This window comes from Varanus komodoensis, unplaced genomic scaffold (genome assembly GCF_004798865.1).
Source record: "Varanus komodoensis strain SLA01 unplaced genomic scaffold, ASM479886v1 scaffold4, whole genome shotgun sequence".
Taxonomy (NCBI): Eukaryota; Metazoa; Chordata; class Lepidosauria; order Squamata; family Varanidae; genus Varanus; species Varanus komodoensis.
The window spans coordinates 15,447,367-15,471,525 of record NW_025335941.1 but is presented as its reverse complement, the minus strand read 5'-3'; the positions used below and the strand labels follow the sequence as shown (position 1 = coordinate 15,471,525).

At 42.1% G+C, this 24,159-nt stretch overlaps 2 protein-coding genes across 6 annotated transcripts in view; one reads left to right on the top strand and one right to left on the bottom strand.

Moving 5' to 3' along the window:
- Nucleotides 1-9,581, bottom strand: part of URB1 (URB1 ribosome biogenesis homolog) — a 60,834-nt gene extending 51,253 nt beyond the window's left edge. The window contains exons 1-6 of the mRNA XM_044442085.1: nt 9,375-9,581; nt 6,999-7,138; nt 4,768-4,919; nt 3,391-3,523; nt 1,937-2,033; nt 885-970 (exon numbers count right to left, since the gene is read on the bottom strand). Of these exons, the coding sequence (XP_044298020.1) occupies nt 885-970; nt 1,937-2,033; nt 3,391-3,523; nt 4,768-4,919; nt 6,999-7,138; nt 9,375-9,519 (753 nt within the window). The 5' untranslated portion in view covers nt 9,520-9,581. The remainder of the gene's footprint in view (nt 1-884; nt 971-1,936; nt 2,034-3,390; nt 3,524-4,767; nt 4,920-6,998; nt 7,139-9,374) is intronic.
- Nucleotides 9,582-19,495: 9,914 nt separating this feature from the next.
- Nucleotides 19,496-24,159, top strand: part of EVA1C (eva-1 homolog C) — a 52,820-nt gene continuing 48,156 nt past the window's right edge. For 3 of the 5 annotated variants that reach the window (XM_044441577.1, XM_044441576.1, XM_044441573.1), the window contains exon 1: nt 19,496-19,751. In XM_044441577.1, the coding sequence (XP_044297512.1) occupies nt 19,631-19,751 (121 nt within the window). In that variant the 5' untranslated portion in view covers nt 19,496-19,630. Of the gene's footprint in view, nt 20,795-24,159 lie in introns of all 5 variants that reach the window. The other 2 variants (XM_044441575.1, XM_044441578.1) reach the window with 2 other exon arrangements.

Below are 24,159 nucleotides of genomic sequence, written 5' to 3'. Positions count from 1 at the left end.
GAAGGCTGAATGTTTTCCCACAGCTTTCTGCATGCTTTATTTTTTAATGGAAGCCACTGTGATGTAATAGTTTAGGAGTACTGGACTCGGATTCAGGAGATTTGCATTCAAGTTCACACTCACCCATGAAGCTCACTGGGTGACTATGGGATACTTACAGACTCTCAGCCTAACCTACCTCACAGGTTTGTTGTGAGGATAAAACACAGAAGAGGAAAACCTTGCAAATTGCCTTGAGTTCCTTGTATAAGGAAGAAAAGGAAGGATATGACTATAATGTAATAACAATTACTAAGTTCTGTCTATTTATTCTTTTGTGTAGAGACAAACCTATTTGTCCTTTGCAGAATATAGAAGGTCACTGCTAGAAGATGGGAGACCTACTATAGATGAGCAGTTGAATGACGGCTTGATGTTTCAGCCTTAAAGGGGCCAAAGACTCTTAAGTTGTTTCTGCTGCAACAGACTAATACTGCTACCCCCTCCAGAAATGGAATACTTCACAAACACTTAAGATGAGGCCCTAAGTATCAAGGAATTTATTTTTCCAAACAACATAAACTATTAAGTCTAATTCCTGATTTGCTATCTCACCCTCACCATGCAAAGGATGCAGGTGTAAGGGGTTTAAAACTTGTTGCACTTGGTTTGCAACATTTGTTTCTTGATTGCTTAAAACCTCAGTTAAGCATAAACAAATCACAGGTTCTAGCTTTAAGAGCATACTACGATCAAAGAAAAAGCCATAAAGGAAATGCTGACAAATCCCAAACAACAGCAAAACAGCAAGTAAACACGAAGTGGAGAATCTTTGGAAAACCACAGAAAACCTATTTTCAGCAGTCAAGCAATGCATTAAGGAGAAAGCTATTTTAAGGGTGTACCTTAGTTGCCAATGTGGAGAGCAGAAGACTAATTGTGGATATTCGATCTTCCTTTAGGCCAGTTCTTAAAATATCTGGAATGAAATCTAGAAGACATTTTCAAATGTTAAAACCATGATGCCAAGAATTTTTAACCAAATCAGTTTCATGACGTATTGCCACTGATGAAAGAGTATTTTATTCATTTACTTATTTAGAAAAATAGCATCACCAAAAAACAGCTAAAATATACAGCAAAGAATGACCCTGTCAAAACGCCAGGGGTGCGTAATTCCTTCAAGCCTATGGGTAGTCAAGTAAGTCTTCAAAACCATCATCATAAAGATTCATACTAACCTGGCATCAAAAAGGTAACAAGTTTGGTGCCACACAGGTCCCAGTGGGAAGGTTGTTCCAAACTGGGGGAGGGCACCACAAAGACAGCACTTTGTGGCCACCCTCCAAGCCTTCGTTGGAGTCAGCATTTAGGGGAAGGACCCAGAGGTATCCAAGTAGGCACTCAAGCAGATTCATTATTTCATTCCATTTCTATGCTGCCCCATAACCCAAAGGTTCTCTGGACAGATTACACATGTATTGCAGTCCCAAGCCCTTTGTTTATTTATCAGACTTGTATGCCACCCCATTAGCCATAAGGCTCTTTATAGGTTAACACCAGGACCTTGAATTGGGCCCAGAGGCATAAGGGCAGCCAATGTAAGTGAGCCAAAACTAGTCTTGTGTGTCTAAAGCTACAGATCCTGGTAGCTAATCTGACTGCTGCATTCTGCACAAGCCGCAGCTTCGGCAGCATCTTCAAGGGCAGCCCCATGGAGAATGCACTGCAGTAACCAGAGACTATCAGACTGAAACCAGGCTACCCCTGTCCAGAAAGTGGCATAGCTTGGCAACCAGCCTGCAGAAATACCAACAGTCTTTGAAAAGGTCTCGCTTCACATCTCTTGACAGCTAACTTCCTAGTGTAACAAAACAAAACATGAGTAGTGAGAGCTAATGAAATTAAAGATATGCATTACACTTTAGCTACTTAAGAAACAATACTGACAAAATACCTTTTAACTCCAGAATGTGGGTAAGGATTGTGTTGTCACCAGCAATTAAAAAGGAAAGGGCATATTGGATATATGCCATACGAACATCAGGCTTGCCCTAAACAAATTGTAACAGAAACTAAATGCCAATGCATTTCAACAGTTCTACAACTTATTAAATGAACATTTGAAAGAACAATTGCAATTTTCAACACATGGTTCACCGACAGTTTACAACTAGAGTTGTCAATATATTTAATAAGGCATGGGGGCTTCAGTCATCAGAATCTTTGACTTGCTTTATGGCAGGTTATCTCTGTTTCCACACCAGCCTGGATAAAGGTTTTGCTGGTGGAGACTCCTTGCACAGCTACGAAAAACGCAGACAACACAATTCCCAAGGGATCACTTATTGATTGCAGAAACATGGCAGGAAGACAAACAAACAATCTGAGCTTTTCTGTATATCTGTAACTACACAGGACCGAGGAGGCATCACTGGGACACCAATAAAACTTGTTGCCAGAACCCTCCCTGCACACAGCAAACTTGAATATCGGGAAGACAGACAATCCTATGCATATGGAGACAGAGCTTGCTGGGAACTTTAGGCCTTTTTCTCTCTAAATGTGCACAGGATTGTGCCCTAAACTTTCTTCCTGACACAGCAGCTTTTCAGCAGCAGCTTTCTGATGTGGCTAGCTTTCAGACATGGAGCACCTCCAGGCACAGACCTGTACAATCCGGGGAAAAGCACACCATGTGGTTTTGCTAAATGTCTGAATTAACCCATAGCCTCAATTTGTGCATAGATGTGTGTGCCCACATGTGCATGTGTGCATGCTGTGAAAGCCCCAAAGTGACTTTGCTGCATCATTTTTGGGAGAACACTTTGCATGATTTAGCTCTGATGCAGCTAAAAGGGGGAATGTTAGGTCAGAATGGTAACTTCTGCCCTTTTCAAGGAGTTATTCCATACAAATACTGCACAAAAAAGATGGAATGTAGTAAAATCATAATGTGAAGACCTTTACATCAAGATTGGGAGAAGCATGCACATTCTTCCTCCACTGTGGACCAGTGCACCTTTGAAGCATACATCTATGCTATTCTTTTGGACAGAGCTAACTAGCAAAGGAAAGCACAGGTGGAATTTTGAGAGCGAGCTGCATCAATCTCAGAACAGATGAAGTATCTTGTACTGATACAAACCATTAACCCATTTCTTGTCTACTTCTGAGAATGTGCTGCCATCTTGTTGGACTACAACTCCCATCATCCCTTACTACTGGCTGTGATGGCTACAGTTGAAGTCCAACAATACTTGGGGAGGGCAACAGGTTCCCCACACCTACTTACAGTGACATCACAGATAAAAATACAAAAAGCTCGCTTTGAAACTTCAGCTTGACTCTGAACATCAGAGAAAAGAAACGCTGTTGAGCCATCGCTTACTGCAGACTTCTTTCTCTTACCTTATAATCTCTCCTCTTCACCAAACTAGAGAGGGATTTATTATTGAAATCAAAGTGGCTGTAAATGTCCCTCGCTGCATCCGGCCCCTGTGCCACCATTGCTGATAATAAGGTGAGGCACAGGCGAGCCATTCTGTAAAAACAAAGCAGATGTTTCAACAATGCACCAGCAAACAAAACAATGAAAAATTAAGAAGTGAGAACTGACATTGCTGAAAAAAAACCATGCCATTTTCAGCAGATGCCCTACGGCATGCAGGCACTCTAAATGAAACTGTGTTTGTTTACCGCACAAGAAACACTTCATCCCTCTCAGGTATGGAGATCATGTGTGAACAAGGAATGAACAAATGATAGTGCCTCTAAAAATTAAGGAATGCCAGGGAAGGTGGAGAAAGGGAGTTCAAATTTCCTTTCGTGATGCAGAATTTTAGCCACTCGATTTTTTTTTAATCTAGAAAATGAACTGCTTTCAAATAAAAGATTCTCAAGTGGAGAATCTTCCTACTGTCAAGCTAAGACATAGAGAAGTATGGCGATGTGCAGCCCAGTCCTCTGCATCACACCCACCACCCAGCCTTAGCCAAACTTCACAGTGTCTCTAAGCACTCCCATGCGGAACACTGACCAATGTGAGCAGTCTATTATTGAGCTTTCAGTGCAATTATTACTGAGTTAACCCTTTCTTAAAATGTTTTGCTAAATGAAAAACATGGCCTTTATCATGTGTCCTATGCCTGTATAAGCACCACAATTATGGAAATTCAAAATCTGCAAGGTAGTCAGGCTTTTCACCAACTAAACTGAGAATGCTTTCAAGGCAGTGCAGTTTAGAAGTTAGAGTGTTAGAGTGGGACTCAAGCTGGTGCTGCTACCAAGAAAGCCTGCCATCAGAGTAGACATTCTGCAACATCCCAGTACTTTCGGAGTAACCAGCAAGGGCTCCTCCAATGATCTTATGGTTGGTTGGTTGGTTGGGTAGATAGAAGGGACTGCAGTCCATTAGATATTTTGGTCTTGTTTAGAGCTTTGACAATAATATAAACTTGAACATGCCCTGGTAGTTGATTTGAAGTTATTGCAGTTCTTTTATCATGGCAAATGTTATCATTCATAGCATTATAGATTTGAAGGGACGTTGGAGGTCACTGGGTCTAACTCCCTACTCAGTGCTGAATGTGCTATGCAGGATGCAACTGAGAGGAGGTAATTCTAAATGCAGTATAAAGAGTCTTTTGTACATTGTTCCAAGGTTTGTTCTCAGGAGGAAGCAAGTATGATCACAGTCAATGGAAACTTTGCTTAACTGAGGTTCCAAACAAAGCCAATTTCTGGCTAGCCACTACAGGCTGTACCTTTGGTTTGTAGTGAACTTACCTGTGACTTTCAGAATACAGAGCAGCATAAATTAGTCTCATGTAGCTATTAATCAACTTCTTTACTATAGTCATCCCCACAACACGAAAATGGGACAGATCACTTGCTGTTCGTAGCAAAATGTTTTCTAAAGCTTGAAAGATGAGCAGCATCTGCAACATCGAAATATTTCATTAGATGGTCAAGATAAAAATGGAATACGATCATGTCTTCATTGTAAATCAACTACACTATAGTGTAACAAGAAAGCAAGTCTTGAGATGCAAAAATCTAGCAAGTGCTCAGATTCCATACACATATCTCTTTCATAAAAATCAACTGAAAGTCAGTGTAGCACAGTGGTTAAGAGTGCAGAAGAGGGAGTCAGGAGATCCGGGTTCTAGTCCCCATTCAGTCATGAAGTTCACTGGGTGACTTTGGATCACTCACAGACTCTCAGTCTAACCTACCTCACAGGGTTGTTGTGAGGATAAGATTAAGAGGGAAAGGAGAATGATGTAAGCTGCCTTGAGTTCCTTGAAAGGAAAAAAGGTGGAATATAAATATAATAAATAAACAAACTCTAAATTAGAATACAAAATACAAAGAGAAAATTTGCAGCTAAAAAGCTCCAGACCTGTGATGAGCTTTAGACTGCAAACACACAAAGTCTTAACATAGCTCTTGACACGACTAAAGCTTTAGATACTCTTGTACATTGGTCTAAAACTTTCAGCCAATCTGCCAAACCCAGCCCTTTTGCTTACTTTCATTTGGCCCTTTGAAGCTCTCCTCAGACATAAGGATGCTCATTACTAGACTGCCTCCTACCTGAGCAGCACTAACTGCTGACCTGAGCCACACTTTCAAAGGCATCACTCCTTAGCTAGAAGGCTGCCCAGTGTCGGTCTACTAGCTATCTGAGAAGGGCTTTGAAGATATGAGAAACGTCAGCTGACTTGTTCTGAACATCCATCTGTGAAGACTCAGATCAGCTACTCAATCCATGTTTTCAGTGGCTTCTCTTTCTTTACTTATGTCTGGCCTACAACTGATTTTTTTCTGAGTTAATGGCCCATGGGGAGTGGGGGGGACAGTTCCCCAGGCCTGGTCTAGATATGAAGGAGATCTCTATCTCTTGACTGGCAATTAAACTTTGTGATGATGTACTTAAATAGGAAATTATAGCTTTAAAAACATTTTGTATAACTCTAAGACTTTATTATTGCCTGTTCCTCTACAGCAGCCTTTTTGCCCATGGGGAGCTGTTCTCAGAAACTAACCAAGCAGCATATTCCCATGCTAGCCTAGAACCCATGCCAGTAGCATAATGGCCCTTTCCCAGGAAGGGAAGCAACATGCCATTCTATTTGCATTTTTACTTAATGCATAACTGGGTGAACGAACCAGCGGAATAGGAAAATGCAAAACCAGTAAAGAAATAAAAACGTAATAAATGTAAGTAGTAAAAAAGCATGAAATGGTAACTCAGTTATCAAGGAATAGGCTGTACATTTCTTGCACCTTGAACTTTTTTTTTAGGAAATCACTGCATGGGAGCTTAGGCCTATTAGACATGCCTAGTCAGAAGAAATTTTAGTTGATTAAAATGGATTACTCTGAAGTAAGCTAGCAGAGGATTACAGCCTTAAATGCAATAAAAATAAACAAAAATAGCACAGAAGAGTCTATGCTGTTTAACACCAATAACCAATGGGTGCCTGTGGTATTTGAGCGGCAATAACCCTAATGGCAGTCACAATAACAAGGAACTTAATGTAAGGGAAAGAAGTGGATTTCCCCAGATACAGAACACAGCACATCCAAAGCTGAGAAAATAAAACAGAATTCCTGCAACCTATGCATAATTGCAAGGAAATGTGAGACAAGGGTTAGGGTAACAACTGCACAAGCCACAAATCCTGCAAGACGAAAATAGAACCTATTGCACTGGCTTATTGTAAGGACAAATAAGAACGATCAAGGACTTCATACGTGGAAGCACCAAGGGTGCAATGCTATGCACGTTTAGAAAAGAAAAGTCTCCCAGCTGGAGAATGCTGGGAATTGTAACATTTTAATCATGCAAAAGAATTATGCCTTAAATCTTAAAATATTATTTTAACAATGCCACAATTCCAGATGAATATTTTGTTCTATTTTGTTGTGTTTATGTTACAAATAAATGCTTGCTAACCAAATAAATGGCCTAGTGAACACTCAACAGTAGAATTCAACAACTGAAAACTAACCTCATTTTCAGGACGTCTTTCACCATCCAGAAGTTTTAAAATTTCTGCACATTCCATAGAAATTTTTATGTATCCCTCTACAACATCATACTGTTCTGCTGATGGTAATGACTTAGCTGTGGATATAAATGTTTCCAGACCTGAAACAAAAACAAAGGCTTGTTTCTTCATCAAATTATTAGCCTTTTCACATTAACAAATTATATTTGGCAAATTAGCTCCTTAACAGGTTTTATTCATACACTGGTTTACATCTCTGACTCCCAAGTTAAACACCACCTGGTTTATCTATGAATGATCTGACATTTGATCTTGGATCCTGATTCAACATCTGTCCTACAGACTCCCCTCCCCTTTGCTGCCCTTAATAACTAACCAATAAAAGCCTGAGATGTGACTGGAACACAAGCAAAGATTGACAAAAAAATACCAGAATTGTAACACAGAGTGGAAAGCAGATTTGATACAGCCCGCTATAATATATGAACAATGCATAACCATGTCCTACAGTAACATGTCACTGTTCCAGCAGTCTGTATTACCTAGAATTGTAGAATAGTACAGTTGGAAGGGGCTAGAACAGTAGTGGCAAACCTATGGCATGCATGCTGCAGCAGGCACACAGAGCCCTCTCTGTCGGCACGTAAGCCAGTCGCCCCAGGATCGCCCCAACATCCAAGCATCAGGTAACAGCGCAGATAGAGGCCATGCGCATGCTTGGAAAGGAGTAGTGGTGCCAGGTGGTGATGCCACAAGCCGCAACTCATTAGCTGCAGCTCGCCCGAGCTTTCACATGGCCGGTCAGTGTGCTGCCAAGGATATATATGTATAATTGCTTGGACTGGTTGTGAGTTGTTTTTTCTAAACTAAAACCTCAGTATTCAGGTTTTATTGCAGTGCTAGCACTTTGCAATAAAAAAGTGGGTTATGGGTTGCAGTTTGGGCACTCGGTCTCTAAAAGGTTTGCCATCACTGGGTTAGAAAGTCATGAGGTCCAACACCCTGCTCAGTGCAGGACTTCAAGTTAAACCATCCCTCTCAGATAATTGAGAAGAGATCCTGTTCTTTCCTCTTTGTGACAGCCTTTCAAGTACTTGCAGAGGGCTATCATATCTCCTTCCATCTTCTGTTCTCAAGAATAAACATGCCCAGTTCTTTCAATCTCTCCTCATAGGACTTTGTTTCCAGTCCCTGGATCATCCATGTTGCCCTCCTCTGAACCCTTTCCAGTTTGCCTGCATCTTTCTTAAACTGTGGTACCCAGAACTGGACATAGTACTTCAGATGTGGCCAGTGCTGAATAAAGAGAAGTATATTCATAGGATTTGGAAGTGATAATTCTATCAATGCAGCCTAAAATAGCATGTGCCCTTTTTGCAGCCATGTCACATCACAGTTTGTGATGTATAACAATTCCAAGATCTTTCTCACTTGCAATATTGTTGAACTAAGTATTCCCCATCTTGTAATTATGCACTTGGTTTCTTTTTCCTAGGTGCAGAACTTGCAGAACAAAATTTCATTCTGTTGCTTTTTGCCCAGTGTTCCAACCTATCAAGATCACCTTAAATCTTCTTTCTGACATCCAGGGTATTATCTATCCCACCCAGTTTTGTGTCATCCACAAATCTGATAATTGTTCCCTGTACTTCTTCATTCAGATGTTAATAAAAATGTTGAAGGGCACTGTGCCCAGGGCTGAACCCTGCAGCTCCCCACTTGGAAAAAGTGCCAATGATGAGCACTCTTTGAGTCCAATTCTGGAGCACTCTGACAGGTAGGCTGGAGAGAATCTTTTCAGCTTGCATTCAGCTTGAGCATGAAGGAGCAGTTAAAAGTTCTTCATGCTGTATGTCATTTGCCTTGTATACTGAGCAATTTAAATAGTAAGGGGACAGAGCAGTATTCAGTTACACAAATCAGCAATACAACTGCACTGTAGTGTATTGGCTATACTTTTGGGATTCAGAAGGTCCAGGTTCTAATCCCCACTCAGCTATGAAGCTCCCCAGCTGATTTTGGGCCAGTCACTAACTCTCAGCCTAATCCACTTCACAGGTTTTTTTTTTCCCTGAGGATAAACATGAAAAGGGGGAATTACCTAAATTGCCTTGGGTTCCTTGAAGGGAAAAAGTCAGGTTATAACCTGCAGGGATGGAGAGCAATGACAGCCAGTTTGGGGCATCTTCCCCAGCCTAGTGCCCTCCCGGTGTTTTGGACTACAACTCCTATCTGCCTGGCTGGCCCAGTCAAACAAGGCTGGTTGGCCAGGACTCGACGAAGGGACCACAGGGTGGAATAAAAGGGAGGAGTGCTCAGAATCGATCAGATCTAGGAAGCACGTGGAAAAAGCAGGAGCGCTGTAGCTCATCTCACCCTTCATGGCGGTGCTGGGGTCGCGCAGCATGGACTTAAACTGGGCACCAGTGAACTCCGCTGCCTCGGTGGTGCGAGCCCGCTTAGGAGCAGGAGAAGGCTGCTGCTGCTTAGCTAAAGCCGGGTTTTTGCGCTTGGCACCCATGATCAGTGATCACCGTGCACGGCGAAGGAATCAAAGCCGAGCCGGCCGCGCCGCTGCAGCCTGTCTTACTACAGCCGGAAGCGGTCCGGCGCGCCTGCTCTCCCCTTCGGAAACTGCAAAGCGACCGACGTTCCTAGGAAAAACGGAGTAACACGCGGTTCAGAGGAGTAAAAAGTTACAGAGTCGGAGCCCCAGAAAATATCTTCCTTCCTTTAATGCCCGCCATATGCCGACCTCAGCAACACGCCCCGCACACACGCTGCTTCATGCCTGTGCTTCCTGGTATCGCAGGAACGAGAATTAATTCTCGGCTGCCCGTTGGAAGTTTTTCCCATATTCGGTTCCCATGGGTTTGTAGCGCTTCTTCTTAAGCCTGCAACGGAACTTGGTTTGCACCCAACGTTCTTATACCTTAAGTCCAATTCATTCATGGGCCTGCACTATGTAGGAACAACACTGGCTGTAGTCCCTTGTTTGTGAGTCGTCTCATTGAAGCTGATAGGAGCCAAAAGTTTGACTCGGTGACTGATCGGAGCCCTTTACTCTTCATGGGAACTGTAAATGGAAGGAACCGTAAATGCACCCTCTTCATAGGAACATACTAACGAGTGTTAACACGTATTTCTTCCAAATACACAAAATCACGCCCCTACGTTGCACATTTATTAATGCTGGACAACCAAGGCATGCGGGCAAGGTGGCAACCGTAGAACACATTTCTATCAAAAGATACACACTCTTTTCTTACTACGAAAAATCCTCTAAGAACGGGGAAAAGAGAATAGCTGTATGATGCCTTTTAATTGGTAGTTCAGGAGTCATCTGCCTGAAAGCACCAATGTCAAATTCATGACAAGTTGAGAGCAATCCTATGGCCCTTAGACAGTGTCAGAGAGATTATAAAATATTGGAGTCCCGTCCCCACTATTTCAAAGCCAAAGATAGCACTTTGACTTTGGGACAGGGATCAGAAATTGGGCCCTCTTCCTCTGCTCCTCACAGCTGGCATAGATGGAACTAGGTACATCAGATGCTCTCCAGGGTCAAAAACCCAACCTTGGAGAGAGGAAAAAGAGGGCATTTCTGTAGGCAAGGAGGGAAAAAGACTAGAGAGACCATGAAAGAGCTATCCTGAGCTATCCTCCTTCCTTTCCAAATCATGGTCTAGCAAAAAATACAGTTGGATGTTGACCGGATGTTTTGATTATACCTTCCACCACCTCGCCAATAGCTATGTAGGAGCAGATGGGAGCTGTAGGACACAGGCTGGAGGAAAGACTGTATGAACATGCATCATATTGATACTTCAATTAAGTGGGAAAAGTCTCTGGAGAACTTTTTTTTTTTAAATTAGCCTGCTATTCAAAAATTGCAAGGTGTTAATTTTGTATTCTGAATCCTACTTAATTTTTTTAAAAATCCTGATGTTTACCAGAGTTGATTTAATTAAACTTATTGCTAGGAACTTTGTTTCCCATCACTATTACAAATAGGAGTATATCAATTTTCCCCCTTTTATGAATTCAAAGCTCTAAATTTTTTGCTCATTCAAACAGGCAGGGTCTGCTTCATGCATGCAGAAAGAAAACATTTCAGCTTGGGACATGTAAATGAAAAATAGAATTTGTACAGCTTTTATTAACAGAACCGGAATAGATAAGAAAAAGTCACAATTAGATTGTGTACAAAAGTATGCAATTAGATTGCTGTATTCCTTCCCATTTCCATAGAAACAGAGACAGAGTCTGCAAACATTGGATGTCTCCTTTTAAATAAGGACCATATAGTGATTATTTTAAGTGATTTGCTTTGTTTCAACTGGTCTAACAGTCATTTCCATAGAAACAGAAGCAGAAAAGTTTTTGTAGATTCCCCTTGGTGTCAAAATGCAGGAAATAAAGCACTTTAAAATGTTCTAACTGGTGAGAAAGACTTTTTCCTTCTCTTCTAATTGGATTCAGACAAAGAGAAATTTATCAGACCAAGAAAAAAGCTGAGTGATTTAAAAATACTGGAGGCGCCCTAGCACTCTTAGAAAAGAAATGAAACAGAGACCACCACAAATTTTACAATGCTGTTACTATGATCGCATATCCAGATGTGAATTTGTTTTTAATAAACTAGTGTAGACTAACACTCTCACATCCCTCTTATTTTCCTAACAATGGCCTTCTTAAAAAAAAAAACTGGTATAACTGAATTTGGACTTACATAGAGCATAGCATGACTTGAGTTTTAAACTGGAGGATGGAGAATAATTGAGATAAAATCTAGATATAATACGAACATGTTATCTCCTTTTTTATTCTTTATCTTTAGCAGGATTAATAGCCTTATCTGTTTATAATAGAGTCTGCAGGCCAAATCGTAACATAACAAGAAACAAAAACAATGTGAAATTCACTAATAATAAACACAACAAAAGAAATATAAAAGAACACAAAACATACATCACAGAGATTAAGGGTATAATCCTATGCAAGTTTAGATGTGCACCTTAAAAATAACATTAATGTTAGTACAAATTGAAATACCCAAGAAACTAATAAATTCTTCTCCATGTAAAAATGACTATAACTAGGCTCTTCTTGCCTCATCTTTTATACAATTACACTATGGCAATAGTGTATGGACTTCTGGCTATAAACACAGTTTAAATATCCTTCATACTAATCATCCCTAGCACAAAATTCCAAATACAAAAAGCAACTTCCCTAAACCTGGTGGCCTCCAAAGGCGCTAGATTACAATTCCCAGCACCTCCCAATCAGCCATTGTTTCTAATCAAATTTTAACGTGAGTTTCAAAATATCAAAAGAAAGTTAAATAAACAAACAAACAAACAAGACATTACAGATTTTTTTACATGAAATTTGAGTGAATTTATTACAGTGGGTGCATATATATGAGGTACCCCTTCATATTTTATGTATAGCAAAATATGTTTATCAGAAACAGTTATGCATCATTTGCAACAAGGAAACTCAGGTATCCAGGCATAATTTTCACCAGGTCTTCTGCATCTTGTGTAACTGAAGCTGGCCATTTCTCCTTCCAGTGCTGTTATATTAGGCGGCGGCGGTGGTGGCGGCGGGGGGGGGGGTAGCTGTCAAAAGGGAGCAGAAAATCCATTTACACTAACCTTGCATTAAGTTCCAGAAGGCAGGTTGATAGTTTAGAATAGCATGAATATGTATAAATATTAAAGAACTTTCCATGAAAAAGTGCATCTTTATAAATACATAAAAAAGGAGTAGCCATTGGGCATGGCCAAAATATTTGAATAAGAGAAGTGTTTGCTGTATTACGGCTCCAACAATTAGGCTATTTAGATAAATCCTACAGATAAAGATGCTGTAGCCAAAACATCAGTTTTTGATTAATTAAATGTAATCTAGAATCTATTATCTGTTCTGAGTTAGATGTCAGATGGACTGGGGGACCCAGGGGATCCATGTTCGATTCCCCACTTGGCCATGAAGCTCACTGGATGACCAGTCAGGGACTCTCAGCTTAACTTATCTCAGAGGGTTGTTGTTGTTGCTGTGAGGATAAAAATGGAACTATGTGAGCCACACTGGGCTCCTCACAAGAAGGAAAAAGGCAGGATTTAAAAGTGATGTAATAAAAATTAGGTCAAATAGGATACTCCAATTCATTGTTCCATTCTTATTTAAGACACTATTTATCATATTTATACACCAATAACTCATATTTATAAATGTGGATTGCGGGTTGCTGTAGCTGTTGTCCTCAATCAGTACTTAACAAAGGGGCTTATTATGCAGCAGGGCTGAACCTAGACATGTACAGATGGTTCAGTTGTGCATATCGCCATTCAGCTGTAGCTGGCAGATCATATTTAGCATACAAAGCAGAGAATGGAAGAAAGCTATCACTGGGACCTACAAACTGATCCAAAGTAAAAATCAGCCTATCAGTCCAAGTCCACCAAACATGCATTTTTGCTAGTCTTTAAATCTGGGTTTTCCCACAAAGTTAATTCTGCATAAAAAAATGAATCAAATGTAATTGACATGGAACTGTGCACCATACCTCCCATAATGCTATAACTGTAGGAGGTGCCCTTTCTGTTTTAATATAATTGAGAACCCAATAAGTCCATTTGGGTAGAGGATCCATGCATGAAAGTTCCAAAACTAAAGGGGGGGGGGGTTAATCTGAACAGAAAAGACCGAAACAAGTCAATAGATAGGGCCAATAATATAAAGAGAGCTCAAGAAAGCTAAATTTTCACTCTTTAGTTGTGCATCCTTTTCAAACATATCCACAGTGGCATGGAACCCATACAAATTTACAAAATAACGCATAAAGTTTGAAAATACTTACAAAGCAAAATTAAAGGAATACCACATAAAACATTTTGAGGTACTACATTCACGTTAAGTATATTTACCTTATCCCATCTATCAATGTCCCATAAAATCTCAATAATCAGCTTACACAAATTTAGTTTAATCGTTAGGCTATAGCTCTAGGAATAAGTATACCCAAGTAAGTACTAAAATCTAGGCAAAGTCTAAATCACTAGTTAGCTAGTACGCTTTGTGCCATATGCTGTCTCCAACTGACATCACTTCAGAAACTGACTATGAAACAGCTGGACAAACAGCTAAAATTAATAACTTTCTGCCTCAAAGTTCAGATACATGACTATCAAGATAATAACAGATCATGCACATAAAGAACAAACTTACATTTTAACATATGTGCATAGGATTGTGTCTTAGCCAGTCTGATTTCTTAGAAAAGAGGAACGAGTTGAACAAGACACCATACCAAGACGCTGAATTTTGGATTCTTGACAGTAGTCAGGACTCCAGTCTGGTTTTCCTTACACAGTGAAAATAAGAGCTTACCACCTTCCTTTCAAATGTGTCTTTATCAGTACATGTGCTTGGGAAGAATTAAAGCAATGGTTACTTTTCAGCCTCCTGCCAAAGTAGTACGAGAATGCTTGCACATTAAAAGAGGTGATTCTGTAAAACTGACTGCCAGTGCAATCCTATACATATTTACTCAAAAATCATACTGAGTTCAACAGGTCCCAGGTTCATTTACTCCCAAGTAAGCATGTACAGGATTGCAATCTGCATGAACATTTAAAAAGGTACTTAAGCCCAAGCAATTTTTAAAAGACCATCACTGCACAAACTGAAACATCCATTCAGTGCAGATGTGAACTGGATTGTAAGAAAAGTAAACATGGTCACTCAAAAGATTTCTTCACAACAGAACCTCATGAAAGGACTCCATGTGATTAAGAGGAAGTGGAACTATGCCACTGATTCTGTCCCCAACGTTGTCTGGCATTGCCAGCCCTGCCCCAATGTCTATGCATTGAAAATGGATGCCTACAGAGAAAAATCCAGCATAAGTAGACTAATCACATAGGGTTCCAGTTTGCAGGGAAGCCTGCATGTCTAGAGGTCCATATGTGTGGATTTTTCCCCTCCCGGCAAGACATCCATGCTCAATATGTGGACATCAGAGGTGGGGCCTGTGAATCTGAATAACATCAAGGATGGAGCCATCCTGCTTATCTAGAACCATGTGGAGCCCCCTTTAGTCGTACACATGAAAGAAGCTCAAGTGAAAATGCACACTTGTATTTATTTATATCATGCTTCTATCATTGAATGGACATGTAAACTATCACCAAATAGACCCAATGGTATAAGGTAGTCAGGGAGTACAAATCTATCATCTTTGATCAAAAGTTGCATCCTTTCAAGGGTACTAGATTTTGGTCTAGATTCCTCTCCCTGGTTCGTTAGTTCTGAAAAATTCCCAAGGGGACTGTGTTGGGCACTTGTCATACCAAAATAGATACTATACCTCTTCCAGATGTGGCAACTACAGACCTGTGTTTATATTTTCACATCAATTGTAGTTTGTTGTATTTTTACATGCAACATTAACTTTATGGGGAAATCCAGCCTTAGAAATTGGTAGGAAAATGTTTGTTTGGCAGACTTTGACAGACAAGCTGATTTTTACTTTGGATCAGTTTGTCAGTCCTGACAATCATTTTCTGCTTTGTGTACTAAATATAAATTGCCAGCTAAGGCTGCACAACAATATGTGCAATTGTAATGTCTGTTAGAATTCAAGTTTAGTGGTGCAGTTTCTGAGCTGCCTGTCTTATAAGAAGTATTTATTTATTTATTTAAAACATTTCTATGCCACCCCATTCGCAAAGAGCCTCGGGGCAGCATACAAAACAAACAACAATATACACAATTAACCTTAAAAATCCGGAGACATCTCAGCACAATATAAAAACCCAATAAATAGTCAACAATTAACAATTAAAATATCGTTTAAATAAAAAGGTCTTGGCCTGGCGCCGAAACACAAATAATGACGGTGCCAGGCGGACCTCTCTGGGGAGCGCATTCCATAGATGGGGCACCACCGCAGAGAAAGCCCTCCTCCGGGTACTCACCCTCCTAACATCCTTCACAGAGGGCTCCCGGAGAAGGGCCTCTGCCGCCGATCTCAAGGGGCGGGAGGGCATATATGAACGCAAGCGCTCCTTTAGATAACCAGGTCCCAAGCCATTGAGGGCTTTATAGGTAATAACCAGCACCTTGAATTGGACCCGGACTTCAATGGGGAGCCAGTGAAGCTGATGGAGGACTGGGGTTATATGAGAACAACGCCCAGCCCCCGTCAGCAACCTGGCAGCTCTGTTTTGCACCAATTGAAGTATCCAGACCATCTTCAAGGGCAGCCCCACATAGAGCGTGTTACAGAAGTCTAATCAGGAAGTTACCAATGCACGTGTCACTGTTGCCAGGCAATCTTTGCCAGGCAAAGTATGGATTTGAAGCGGAACAGTTATATCAGCCTACAAGTTATGCATATAAATATCTATTATTGGTGAACAGGGTCTATTCCAAGAATGGAATAATGAAATGTAATATCCCATCTTGCCCAGTCAATAGACTACTTCATTATTATGCATTTTATGGGGGTGGGGGGAGGCATGGATCCTGGGCTATGTTTTATTTCAGTAAAAAAGGATGATTTGAGTATACTAAATGACACATTTCTTTGATAAAGACTTAATTAAATCAGCCAATTGTTGAAGGTGAAATGCTGCTAATGTTTCTCTTCTTCATATGTTTGACAATACTTAATGGCAGCTTCCTTTTGGGAGGAGGTAATAATTTGAATAAATCTTGTGATGGACAGTTCTTTAATATTCAAGGATACACATGCTCTTTTGAATTAATTGCCCATCCCTTGGAATTTAATGCAAGTTTAAATGGATTTTCTGCACCCTTTTGACAGCTAAAAGACTATATATCACAACACTGGAAGGATAAATGGCCATTTATAATAACTTAATGGGTGGAGGATTTAATGACACTTTTCATTTTTGGCTGTGCTGCCTTCAAGTATAATTTACAAATGGATAAATATGTGGATAGTTGGGGGCCTTTGTTGAAGTCTGGGCATAATTATTTTCAATTGTGGTAGTATGTTCTATTATATACTAACATATAGAAATATATGTGTAATTAGTGCTATGGATTTTTTCATGTTATTCAAAAATTGTAATGTTTCAGTTCTGTTCTCTTTTTCCCCTCCTTTAATGGTGTGGTTTGGTTGTTTTTTATTTTGCACAATAAATAAATACATAAAAGTCACCAGGTCATTACATGGAATTAACACTGTTTACATAGCTGTATGTTCATTATTTTACAATCTACATTGCTGCAATGGATTAGTTCTTACACAGAAGCCTCTTCACGGCAGCACTTTTGTAAAATGAAGTGGTCAGTGGATGATGTTTGTTATATTTTTCACTTTAAAATGCTATATCATGCAGGTGGCTTGGTTGTGTGAAATAGTGATGAATGAAATTTGCTATCATGCATCGATCTTTCTGATCAAAGGAATTCAGGTCTATCCAAGTGAGCCACCTCTGCTTGACAGACAGCATGTGCTGGCTGCTGCTTTGATTATGCAAGGACAGGGCACCCTCCTGGGAGCGGGCCATTTTTTTCAGCGTGCTCAGCATGCATTTCCAGTTTCATTAATGAAGTCAGCAGTGGCATCAGACTGACAACTAAGAAGCAAGGAATGGTGCGCCACACCAGGGAAGACCAGCAAAGAGCCAAGAGAGTTGCAAATAAGGAAAGCCGGGGCGGAGGGGTCACAGAGTCGGTTCCTGCTGTCTATGAACAGTTATTAGATCCCAGAATCTATCTCCAACTCACCTTCTGTGCCAAGGAAGATGTGATAATAAAATTTTGTGTGTGCATTTGCAACACAAGTCTCCATTTCTGGTTCAACGTCAGCTTGACATCCAGTTTATACAAAGGATGGAAGAGAGATACAAAATATATTGTAATGTGATCTTTGAAGTTAGGCCTATCAATAGTTAATCATATTTTTAAAAAATCTGAGAGAAGTTTGATTTCATTGTGAATAAAGATACTCATTGTATTGTATAAGAGGAGAAATTATGGTATTTTTTAAATGTTTTGGGAAAAGTAAGCAAAAGCATCCCATGAGAGCTTTACTGAGTCCTACACGACCACTGTCACCTTATACATTAGGAGATATTGGAAAAGCTGAGTACACTGCTACTTTTTCTTTGTGGCACTTACATTTGGGGTCTGGAAACTAAACTCTGTGAGGAGAGTTGAAAGAATTGGGCGAGCTTAACCTTGAGAACTGAAAACAGAGGAGGGGATATATGATAGCACTGGAATGACTGTCACAAAGTCTAAGATCTCTTCTTGATCATCCCGGAGTGCAAGACACAGAATAATGGGCTCAGATTACAAAAAAGCCAGGTTCCGGCTGAACATCAGGAGGAACTTCGTGACTGTTAGAGCAGTACGACAATTGAACCAACGACCAAGGGACTTTGAGGGCTCTCCCACCCTGGAAGCATTCAAGATGTAACCGGATAGCCATCTGAGAGGGGTGGTTTAACTAGGAGTCCTGCAGTGGGCAGAGGGGGTTGGATGCAGTGGCCCCCTGGCCCGTTCCACCTCTGCTATTCTGTGACCGCACCTTCTCCTGCGGGCATCTGAACGACGCGTGCATGGCTGTTATCCGCTCCAGTTTATTCCCACGGCTCGGTGAAGTAGGCTAGGCTGAGAATCAGTGACCGGCCCAGAGTTAACGGGTGAGCTGCATGGCCAAGGGAGCTTCACCCCAGGTCTTCCCGGTCCCGTCGGCCACTCCAAGCACTACTGCACACGTGGATGATGCAAGTGTCCTTATTTCGCCGCGAGGGCCGAAAGAGCACCGTTCCCGAGAGCGCACCTGGCCCGCTCTGTGGATGCAACTCTCAGCTGAGTTCTGGGCAACATTCAATTCTTCAGTCGCTGCTTGCGGGAATAGACAAGCCAGTTAGTTACGCATCCGGCATTCGCGGCAGCAAGGGCGAACATCCGCACGTTCGTGCCAATTACTGCGCAGAAGGGCGAGGAGGGGCGCTGCCTGCAGGGCGTGCGCGGAAAACCGGCCCAGCGGCCACGTCCCGTTCCGGAGCAGCACCTCGTGCGAGAGGCGCCCGTCGCCGTCAGAGCGTCGGAGGAGGAGGAGGGCTGGGAGGAGAGCGCTGGAGGCGGGAATGGCAGCGCCGAGGGAGCCCGGGCTGGCATGAGGGGGCGCCGCCTGCTCAGTGCGCCAGCGCCGCGGGACCGCTGAGCGGGACGCCGCCGCCGCGCCGTAGGCGGCCAGCCAGGCTCCGTCCCGCGCGCCCCTCCGCGCCTGGCCGATGCCGGGAGCTCTGCGCGAGGCGCTCCGCCGCTCTGCCCCGCCGCCGCCGCCGCCGCCCGTCCCACCCCCGCGCCATCCACTCCCCGATCCCTTCGCGAGTCCGGCCGAGGGTCAGTGCGCAGCCACTGCTGCCCGGGCAACTTCCTCCTCGGGGAAGTGCGTGGAGGCTTTGCGAGCCTTTCCAGTTGCCCTTTCCAGCCCGATCCCGCCCCTTTCCCTCCCTCGCCGGCAGAGCCTGCGTCCCCAGTCCCAGGAAGGTTGGGGACTCTCTCGGCTGGGGGCTGGAGCCGTCATGTGACCGGGCTGCGCTGCAGGGACCCCCCTCCGCTGCCTCCGCACCATGAGCGAACGGGAGGCTGGGGCGCAGCATCCACGCCGGCGCCAGGTAGGGCTGCTCGCACTCCGCTTCTGCCTGCTCCTGCTGTGGACCAAAGAGAGCGCCGCGCTAGCGGACTTCTCAGGTAAGGCGACGGGGCGCCCCCTCCTCCTCCTCCTCCTCGCCTCCTTCCAGCCCGCGCAGGTCAGATGCCCCAGGAGAGGGAGAGGTCTTATCTCCGCAGCCTCGAGGTCCATTCTGGCCACCAAGAAGTGGGATACACGAAGAACACGCTGGGGGGGGGGGTCCCTCCGGAGGGCAGCGGTGACTGCTCTCTTCCGCACCAAGGGCTGGGGATGGGAGAAAGCGTCCCTTGCTGAATTTCTGCCCATCCTTCTACTCCTGTAGCCTGGCCAGGAAAACAAAAACAATCCAATCAGTATCATTCTTAGGTTGCCAAAGAAAGCAGAATGTCCCTCAGCCTGTTTGCACAGTTTATCCAACTGTTTCTCTCTCTCTCTCGCTCGCTCGCTCTCTCGCTCTCTCTCTCTCTCTCACACACACACAAGTTATGGGGCTAGAATATATAGATGTTTCTTCCCAGATGATAATAAAATATTATTTTCCCCAAAGAACTGATTTCACTGAATAATGTACACGAAGTGGAGATACTTCTGAACTTTCTGTTCTGAAAGTTATCAAGTGCTGCCCCTCCCAAATTGTTCCCTAGGTAAACTGCAATAGCCCTTACCTGAAAAACAAAGTGTCCCTTAGTAAAGGCAGAACAATTTCCCAATCACCACGTAATTCCCAAGCTCATGCCTTTGGAATCGGAGAAGGGTGGCTTCTAGTTGAGTCTGAACAAGTCTCCTCTCATATTTGAAGTACTAGATGTACTCCAGCATTACGTTTTATGCTGAGAACTAAGGCTGAATCCAGTTTCATGCTAAGCTGATACAGTGCAGAAAACTTGATGCTGCTATTGCTCCCTGGATCGTTTTGACAGCCGAGGGGTTTTTTCCCCCTGCTGGTGTTCAAATCAGCCACTGCAGACAACTGAGTACGCAGCATAGGCTCCGCTCAGGACACATGTTTGCACGGGCTGCACTGAATGACCCACATCACCCCACAACAAAAAACCTATGCAGAATTGTCGAGATGCATGGCTTGCGACAGCTGCTTATTTGGGTATGTACACAAGGCTCTAAACAAGCAGAAGGCATCGGTGGAAGGGAAGGCAGGCAGGCTGAAGCATACTACTTTAAGTGGGTGCAGGTTTATGGCTGTGCAGAATAGTTTACCAAGGATAGCAGATGTAGCATGTAAGATTTATCATGCAGAAAACTAGAGAAATCTCCTAACGCACAAGGGTATGTACTCAGGAATTATTTTCCCCCAATACTATTAAACTCTACTATTCTGTGAACAGTACTTGGCCATATGTGGAAAAATGAAGACTGTAACCAACCTTAGAGATTCAAATAGGAAATAAATTGGTAGTAGTTACTCTGAATTAATTTAGAATGAATGGCAGTGTTCTGATTATCATGCATATGTATCCTACGAGTTAGGGTAAATTTTTGGAATTGCTGACAGCACATGTGATAGAATTAATGAACCTCCTAATTTGAAAAGGTAACACCTTTAATTGACCTAGGCTGAGGAGATGTTGGATAAACAGTTACAGAATATCAGTGAATATGTTAATGTGTTTCAAACTTTTTGGCAGAGCAATGCAAGAACTTAAAATGCAGCTGACCTATTGTTAGGCATCTCTTGCTGTTTCACTGAAACTCTGTGGTAAAATGTAACATTCTGGAGAAACCCTAAGAATAGGTTAAAAGTGCAAAACTCAGATCTACATTTGAAGATAGAGTGCAAATAACAAGTCAGGGGGAATTCCTATATTTTCCTCTCCCAAAACCACACAGGTTATATGGGGGGGGGGGGGGGGAGAGATTGCTAGCTTTTCATAAAAAAGGTAAAATCTGAGCTTCCCAACTGAGCTATCCAACTATAACACTAATTTAAATTAGGAAAGATGGCAAGGAGAGCAAAATGCTTTCCCCTACAATCAAAGAGGTAAAAGAAGAGCAGTTCATCATTCAGTATATCAGCTGAAAAGCTTGAAAAAGTTGTTTAGCCTCTGTGCCCATGAAAGGCACTGGCAAACCACTGGGAACCCTTCTGGAATGGAAGGCAGTGTCTTTCCCTTGCGTGCATGACAGTTGACTAGGAATATGGGGAAGCCCCATGTAACACACAGTGGACACAGCTCTAAAAGCTTTGTTGCTGCTGCTTCCAGCAGACTTCTCTGCGAGCTGTTCTTTATCCTTATATAATTGTGATTTTAAAAACACCTCCCTCCCCAAAAATGGCTTTAATAACAAGTTTAGTATACCACAGCAAAATGAAAGCTTGTATTTGCCCGTCAGCAATCCAAGCTCAGAATGTAACATTCTGAAAGCTAATCAAACTATGCTTGGCAGAATACATGATAAACTGTGATAGATCATAATGAATGATTATGATTACTGTTCATCACTTTTTTTAACTGCTTAGCAACTGTTCACAGGCTGGATGGGTGCTTGGGCTTGATATTATGTGTGAAACATCATTGCCAGAGCACAGAGAAGGTTAAGTTATATTTATGCTCACAAATGTTGGCTTTATAACTGGTCATTGTTTCTACTAGCCTATGAAGCTATTTCTGACTTCTCTCTGTGTGCATGTGTGTTTTATAGGGAAAAGAGCAATGGGTGTGGGGGGTATTTGATCTTTGACACAGAGGCAGCAATGCAAAACAGGACAGTTTATTTTGAAAAGTTTGTTCCTGTGCTACCAGCAACTTTTAAAAAGTGTATAATGTCTATGGAGGAGCTTTCTGTGCTGGTTACAGATTCACTTTATGGCCCAACATCAGTCATGGTTTCCATGGACTTCTAATCATGTCCCATTTAAATGAATGGGATTTAAGTGAGTCACAACTAACTGGATTCCAGTGAGGCTTAATCAGGACTAGCAGAGCATGCCCATTCATGCCTGTATACATGCCTAACCAGGAATAAGCCCCATAGAGTTCAATGGAACTTACTCTCAGGCAGGATCATAGTGGATTACAGCCTTACTTTCTTTGAACCCTATGCATATAAAATCTGGCTTTAAAAGCAACATACCTGGGCTATTTAGAGTGTTGTTTTAGTTCTAATAATGACCCCTTGAGAATCAAAGCCTAAACATCTCAAGAGACTTTATCCTGATTTTGCTGAGCAACAGCATAATGTCCCTTCCCCATTACAAAAACTTTCTAGAACATTTGTGATGGGCTATAGGGAAGAGGGAGCTGTACGTTGAAGAAGGCAGGAGAAAGGTCCATACTGCATGTACAGACCCAGGTGAATAGATGCAAGGCTTTCTACATTGATGCTTTGTGCTTATTACCATATTTTTTAAAAGTGTTACATACGGATTCTTCAAGACTTGTTATTGTTAGCTTGACTATAGGTAATGACAGAGTTGCAGTAGCAGCTTGGTAGAAGTGGAAAATAACAGGGAAATGTCAACCAAATGCAGGGTAGTTGATTCTATAAACCACTTAAATGGGAGAGGTTTAATTTAAGTATATTTAAAATCTTTTGCAATCAGTTTCTAAAATCTGTTTAAATATCATTGGATATACCAGGAATGATTCAAATGCAATGTAACAGACCACATACATTCTACCAGTATTATGTCAGCATCCCAGGCAGAAATGAGCAGATTTGGGGTAATGACTCTAGGGATTAAGACATTTTAACTTTGGTGAAAACAGCAAGCACAGAGTATAAACTTTTCAGTCCATTCATGATCTTTTAGTTGAGATCAACTTAAATCAGGGGTGGAGAATCTCTTTCAACTTGAAGACCAATTCCAGTGGTGGGCAAGATTAAAGGCAAAAGGGATGGCCCCAGAAATAAATAACCCTGATGTCAGTATATTTTAGTGTAAAGCAGTTACTGCTAATAACAAAGCATTAGAAGAAGAATCTACGAAGTTTGGGATACCGCCCAACAGTGGATGGTTGTTGGAGAACATATGGTTGTGGGCATCTGGGGAACTTTAGAGAGCTGGATTAGGACTCCAGGAAAGCCTGGAGGGCCTGAGGTACCCTACATCTGCTTAAATCCTAGAACTAGTCTAGATGGTTTGTAGAGTATAGGCTGTTTCCAAAAGTTGGAGCTAAGTAAGTCTAAACAATACATTAGTGTTTGTATCCATTTCAGCATCCTAATCTCTAGTTAGCATCCTAACATCATGATTATCTGGTTTTGCTTGTGCAGTGATCTTCCAACTGAATGTCCTTTCTCTGACTCTTTCTTTAGCATCTATGGTGGTCATATGGTTGTATGTGAGCTACTTTGACATCCTCAGTCTTTATAATTTGTTTGTAAGTTACTGACAGGAAGACAAGTAATGTGTTCCAAACATGGTGCTGGAGAATAGTTTTGTGAATATCCTGGAGAGAAAGACAAACAAGCAGGTCCTAGATCAGATCAAGCCAGAACTTTCCCTAG